At 44.2% G+C, this 7,140-nt stretch overlaps 1 protein-coding gene across 1 annotated transcript; it reads left to right on the top strand.

Moving 5' to 3' along the window:
- The first annotated feature begins 3,117 nt into the window (after nt 1–3,117).
- LOC149275573 (small ribosomal subunit protein eS19-like) lies at nt 3,118–5,462 on the top strand. The gene is made up of 6 exons (XM_089504553.1): nt 3,118–3,152; nt 3,901–3,971; nt 4,062–4,162; nt 4,363–4,546; nt 4,889–4,943; nt 5,404–5,462. Exons 2-6 carry the CDS (start codon nt 3,901–3,903, stop codon nt 5,428–5,430), a joined length of 438 nt encoding a protein of 145 aa, XP_089360679.1. The 5' UTR covers nt 3,118–3,152; the 3' UTR covers nt 5,431–5,462.
- The last annotated feature ends 1,678 nt before the right edge of the window (nt 5,463–7,140 follow it).

Genomic DNA, 7,140 nt, shown 5'->3' with positions numbered 1-7,140 from the left:
CATGGTGTCACCTCCATACGCTTCAGCCCCTATACACAATGAACACTACTTTGTATGTATTTCATAAATGTAAATTTAAACAGAGTAAAACAGTTGCTGGCTGTGATGCAGACCTATAACTAAACTAAAAGGTAATCCTTCGAAAGAAACAAAAAATAATTCTCCTTATCCTTTTTACTCTTCTGATCAGAAAATGCTCAGTAACCTGGAAGTTCCCTCAATATCCTAAATACATATTTAATTTCAGTGGAAATGTTTACATGTCTGGAAATCTTCACAATGAGAACCTTTAAGAACATAGTCCCACCATCATAGGACAGGCACACAGATGGTCCTTCACGTTGTTACCTGTGAAAGAACCACATGAGAGGAACCACCACCAGAAGGATATTTACATTTTGCCAAAACAGTGAACGGTTTGCAAGATAAAAATGTATTTAACCAATCTAATATGTATATAGTGTTTTATTATTATTATTATTTGAATAGCGTATTCAGCAGCGCCATTTTATAACCGAATACCCTTCTGCTTCTGCAAGACCATAGTATGTAGGGGAAGGCCGGTCGATGACATTAGTGAAACGGATTGTATATGTATATATATATATATATATACGTATATATATATATATAATGCAAGGCCGGACAGTCTTTACCTAATGTATCGTCTAATGTATAGTCGGTCAGTTCGAGGTTTGTCCGACCCTTTGAATGTACGGACTGTGAGAAGCTCTGTGGAAATTGTTGGCGCCATATAAATAAAATATAATAATATATGAGTGGTGCTTAAATCTGCAATGATGGGAGAGAAGCCTCCTAGAAGCCGCAGAAGCTTCCTCTCTAAAATCAAAGCACTTCTAGATAGTCTCTTAGCAGGCTGTGAGGACACTCTCTGGCTTTACAATGCGGAGCTGACGATCCAGAGCGGAGGGAGAGCGGCCAGTGGTACCGATTGATTATTATTTTGTCAATGCACCGTGAAACAGAACAAGAACGTACTCCTAATCTAGAGGCAGATGGCAAACTACTCAGGCCATTGACTGTACAAATACAGATAACTGAATCAATGGAGCCACATACTGAACAATGCAGAACCACTAACTAATGGATATGCGGTCTGCAGCACGTAGTCTAGGGGTGACAGGCTTCCTATAACCACACGGGCTGAGGATAATGGGAGCAAAACAAGACATTGTGTTAGGTTGGGTAGATACCCCAAAATAGACTAGTAATGGGCTTATCTCCTGGCTGAGATCTGAGAAATTTGGAGGCCAAGTTAACACCTTGAATTCGTTGTTGTTCCTCAAACCATTCCTGAACCATTCTTCTTTATGGCCGGGCGCATTATCCTGCTGACTGAGGCCAATGCCATCAGGGAATACCGTGTCCATGAAAGGGTGTACAGGGTCTGCAAACAATGCTTAGGTAGGTGGTACGTGTCAGAGTAACATCCACATGAATGGCAGGACCCAAGGTTTCCCAGCAGAACATTTCCCAAAGCCAGCTTGATTCTTCCCATAGTGCATCCCGGTGCCGGTGCCCAGGTAAGCAACGCACCCGACCATCCACGTGAGGTAAAAGAAATGTGATTCATCAGACCGGCCACCTTCTTCCATCCCTCCATGGTCCAGTTCTTATGCCCACGAGACCATTGTAGGCGCTTTCAGCAGTGGACTGGGGTCAGCATGGGCACCCTGACTGGTGTGCGGAGCCCCATACGCAACAAACTGCCACACACTGCGTGTTCTGACGCCTTTCTATCCAAACCAGCAGTAACCTTCTCAGCAATCTGAGCTACCGAAGCTGGTCTGTTGGATTCGACGTCAATGAGCCTTGGCTGTCCATGACCCTGTCACCGGTTGGCCGTTTTTGCTTCCATGGACCACTTTTGATGGGTGCTAACCATGGGAAACCCCCACAAGAGCTGCAGTTTTCGAGATGCTCTCACCTCAGATCCTTTTCCCTGCTTCTAACATCAACTTTTGAGGACGAAATATTCACTCGCTGCCTAATATATCCGACCCACTGACAGGCGCCGCGATAACAAGATTATCCGTGGTATTCCCTTCACCGGTCAGTGCTCAGAACGTCATGGCTGATCTTTATTACTAGCCTAGTTGTCTTGTCCACAATGGATTGGATCAGTTCACGTAAACAATTGCAAGTCCAGCATTTTGCAAAATGTATGGTTTTATTTTCGGAAACTGATGCAAAGAGCTTACACTCAGTTGTAAATTATCTAAAGTATAGTTTATTGATTTAAAAAATCATTTTTAGTAACACTGGAAGCTGCGTACTGCCCTCTGTGGGGACTAAAATATATTGCATGCAGTTGAGTGGTGAAGACGTAACCTACAATACTTACTCCATTCAAAATAAAATTCAAGTTCACGTAGACGGAAACATAGAACCTGCCGCCAGATCGGCCCCCGCCTAGTCGCCTCTTTCTCCTGCTGTAAACACTCAGTCGCTGGTCTCGTCTTAGATTCAAGAGCCGTATGTCTATCCCATGCGTGAGGCCGAATGGGTCTTATCTGCGGTCAAAGTCTATGTCTCTGTAAGTCGGTCAAATGGGAACAGCGACTTAAATATTTACATGAACCATTATTATTTAATGACATATAGCACCGTCATATGCCGCGGCGCTGTAAAATGGTTAAACAGCACATGAAGAAGTCATGCCTCGCAAAATTATTTGCGAATAAGGTGCGAAGGGCCCTGTTCATAAGAGCTTACAATCTAGGAGTATATCTATGTCATCCATGTACAATTAATTATATCCTATGCACACTACATTCCCATAGTGTTTTATATTTATATCTATAATAGGCTATATTTTATGTACAATAAGTAATTATAGTTAATTCATGATATATTATAATATATAGTGTAATATTTAGCGTTTCTATGCTGTAACTGCAGACTGGGTTACATTATTCAAACTCAGGACATTGAAACCAGGAAACAGAGTCTCTGCGCTCCACACAGAAGAGAGTCCTGGAACGCAGTGACCACACCTCCCACTGGATAGCCACCGTCATCCAATCATTTCCTCCGCCTCTGCTGATAGGCGTGACGTGACTCGCTCCCCTTCTTCAGCGCGCGGGAGACCCCGTCGGTCCCTTTTCCCTTCTCGCCTGCACACAGAGAAGGTGAGCGAGGCCCGTTTGGGCCCGAGGGGTTCGTAACCGGGGTCTTTGCCGACGTAGGTTAGCGGGTGGGATGGTGCGTTACAGCGGGGGAAGCGTGTTCGCTTCTCTGTGAGGCCCGGGTGTGTGTTTTCGAGCTGGGTTAGGAAATGTGGTAGTTGTAGCGGCCTAGGCCTTAGGCCACGACGTTTCCTATGGTTGTGCCCCTTGTGCTGATTCCTCTCTCCGTTATACTCTCGTTCGTTTTGAGCCTCTCATGTTCACTCTCCGGTGCTTTATACACGGGTTTACTGGATCAGTTACGTTAACTACGCTTCTAGTGCATGTTTCTGGCTGGTGTCAGGCGCCATGCTGCCGGCTCCTCGTGTGCACCGTCCGCCCTGTTACTGCTGTGTAACCGTGAGGGCCCATAACTCAGACCCCCATCATTTAGCGAGGGGATATCTGGGGCGGGATGCTACGGTTACAACGGGGGCCTTGGAATGTTACCCACAGCTCCACACTTAGCATTTTTAGGGACCCTCGGGTGGCACCGCACCCAATTCATTTCTATTTGGCCGTTGAATAAAATGCTTGAATGCAGGCTTATTATAATCGCGTAGAGTCCTGATTGGTTAAAAGCTGAATCTGTCTAAGGACTGATAAATGAATATGATGAATCGATCCCTGATTTGATCAGTTACTCTGGCATAGATTAATGTCACTGTTTGATTGAAAGGTCAGCATTATTAAATGTTTCTTTGCTTTACAGATGCCTGGCGTAACCGTGAAAGATGTTAACCAGCAGGAGTTTGTCAGGGCCCTGTCTGCCTTCCTCAAGAAGTGAGTAATGTGTGCCGTGTCCGTGAAAGCACGATGCCTCTCGCTAACGTTTTGGTAAATACTGATCTCTTGTTTTATTTTTTTTTTTAGATCTGGCAAACTGAAGGTACCAGAATGGGTCGACACAGTAAAATTGGCAAAACACAAGGAACTGGCCCCATATGATGAAAACTGGTTCTACACCAGAGCAGGTAAGGACTGAGGACTTGGATTAGGGGCAGGCTTGCTAAATGGCATGCTATGTGCATATCTGTTATGTTGCTTTCCACTGGTAAAGACTGCCACAACTGTCTAGTGTGGTATATTTATGACTAGACCTTTGTACGCATCTGACCACCTGTTGTGGTGTTGGCCAACTGTTTCCTTATCTTTCTCTTTACTGTCCTCGCAGCCTCCACCGTGCGTCACTTGTACCTCCGAGGTGGTGCCGGAGTCGGTTCTATGACCAAGATCTATGGTGGACGTCAGCGTAATGGTGTTAAGCCAAGTCACTTCAGCAGCGGGTCAAAAAGCGTAGCTAGGAAAGTGCTGCAGGCTCTGGAGAGCCTGAAAATGCTGGAGAAAGACCCCAATGGGTGAGTGCAGATGCAGAACAGAGCGAGCAAGTAAATTTCACTCTTTGGAATATTGTGAAACCAGTTATCCGCTTTCCCAGCAGTTCTGGGGCGAATGTGTTGTAGTCTCCATGGAAACCAAAGGAGTTTTCTTAGCTGACCGCTCCTTTACTGGTGTTCAGTGTAATGTAGTCTGTCTTGGGTTTGTGGACAATTCCACCAGAAGATGCAAAAGATTTTAGTGACTTGGTACATTGATACATTTATTTAAATGTATTAGAAAGTTTCTGGTAGACAAAATCTTTGTTGAATTCTCTACTTCAACTACTGCATTATTTTTCATATTGCCATGTTCTTTTGCAGAGGTCGCAGACTCACTCCACAAGGACAGAGAGACTTGGACAGAATCGCTGGACAGGTAATGTCTACAATGTTTGAATACTAGAGGCTGTCGGGATGTATGTAGGTAGTAACCCCTCAGAGTAACGTTTGCTGCTCCTTGGGCAAAGCATGGATAACCCGGGCAGTCATGGCATTTTATTATGTAGTCTAAACTTAACTGCAACATTAAATGACCTGGACTATTTAGCCTATCGAGTAGCGGTTGAGATGAGTGCGTAGATATGCTTAAGAGTTAGGAGAGACTTAAAACTAGTATTGAGTGGCGCGGCAGATACCCCACCACTTGCTGCATAATCTTTCCTGCGCGGCTCCGGCTCATGCATCTCTTCTGCCGTTATTCCTGAAGGAACTTGAGGCTTCTGTAATGCCCAAGTGTTTGAAGGTTTCAGTTTGTCGTATATAGGCAACGATGCAGAACACGTGATCAGCTTTCAGAGGTTCTTCGCCGTCGCTAATTCCCCGCTCTCTGTTTGCAGGTTGCAGCAGCAAGCAAGAAACATTAAATCCATTCTAAATAAACCAATAAACGTGACGTTTCCTGTACCCGGCCTTCTGGTTTCTGTCTTTACATTTCAGGGGCATTTAAATACATCTGTGTGGTAATAAGGTGCAAGTGTCTGTATGATACTCCTGTTCGGTAGAAATGCTGTTGGTTACTGCCTTTTAAGTTTCAGTGTCCAGTGATGGGGGGGGGGGGGGGGAGTGAGATGGAAGCTGCAGTGACGGGTTGCAGTTAGTCTTTACTTGGATGCCGCTGCAACTTAATTACTGTAGAGTTGCTTGGCAGACAGTGCGGAACATATAGAGCAAGTCTCGCTGTTAAAGCTGTCTGAATGTAACCTAAATAAAGAAATAGCAGCTCTGGGTAGTCAAGAAGTGGCTTTCTACCCCCACTTAATATATTGAAAACATGGTGCCAAGTTGTAGGCATAGATCTCATCTGCTGAAAGGTTCAGGTGCTTCCATGACAGCTCATAGACTGTCTCATATGCATTAGGGGTATTTTCTGGATGTAGTTTGCACTTGAGGGTTTTCAGCAAACTGCCTGGCCTGAGCCGATCCTGCTCAATGGCAGACAAACTTTGGCTAAAGCTTCTCCCATAGCGTTTTGGACCACAGGAATCCACAGACAGGTGTGGCCATCCAAGCCGTAAGAACTTGATGGCCTGCCAGGTTACAGGACGGCTTTACAGCAGGTTATAAAAGCCTCTAAAAATGCAGATCTGGGGCAAAAATATGAACAAGGATAGTCCGCATTGAACTGCCGGTTAGCCCTCCCAAACTGTGACATAAAATAACCTGCAATGTAGCTTGGTGCTGTCTGTAAAAGGATTCTCCAGCAGTCTAGAAACCGGTAATTGGTTTTATTACCATTCCAACCAATGGAATGATCCACTCAGCAGAAAGATTCCACTTGTTAAAAGCTGGATGTGATGACATCATAGATGGTAAAGGGTCTGGCATAAGACATCGAGGATACATTCACAAATGTAATCCTAATAACCAAGCTTACCAATAAACTAATTGAAGTGCTAATTAGAGATACAAAGTATTTCTAAAATTAGGCTCTGAAAATATATCAAGAAGGCATGATTGAGAAATCGGGTCAGAGTTACCATTACCATTTCCCTGGATTCTGCGATGAGGACCACCTTAGATTTTGCACCAAAATCTCCTTTTAGTAAAGAACCTCCATTTGACCTTCAAGTCTGTTTTGCTAATTCTGAAGGCTATTGTGGACTTTATATTGGGCAATATTAATTGCTTTTAGCCGTTTTAATTAAGGCGCTTGACAGTGTCCCCATTTTAGTTTTTTTTAAGTGCTCTTTTGTAGGCCATAGTCATCGATATAGACACAGACCACGTGGTGTCATTCCGGAACCATTCTTGAATCAATCATCTATTTCCCCGAGCATATAGGATTAAAGTATGAAAACATCTTCCCAATCGTCAATTTGCAGAACATAGAGTGTTGGTATCTACAGATAATGATGGAGTTCACCAGAATAAAGCAATTCCAGAAGCATTTGATTCTGATGAAGAGCTCAGTCAAGAGGAGCTTAATGGTTCCTCCAGCCACAGTGTACTTGAACCGAAATGTAGAGGTATCGATTGTGCAGAGCTATCTGCAGGGCAAAGGGACTCCAAATTGAAATTAAATATCACAGATAAGGTAAAGTGCTTGCTAATTAGACCTCGTCTGTATGTATGGT

This window comes from Sceloporus occidentalis, unplaced genomic scaffold (genome assembly GCF_023333645.1).
Source record: "Sceloporus occidentalis isolate IW3139 unplaced genomic scaffold, rSceOcc1.0.p SCAF_279, whole genome shotgun sequence".
NCBI classification, from domain to species: Eukaryota; Metazoa; Chordata; class Lepidosauria; order Squamata; family Phrynosomatidae; genus Sceloporus; species Sceloporus occidentalis.
The sequence above is the reverse complement of the archived record's forward strand: the minus strand, read 5'-3'. Positions and strand labels throughout refer to the sequence as shown.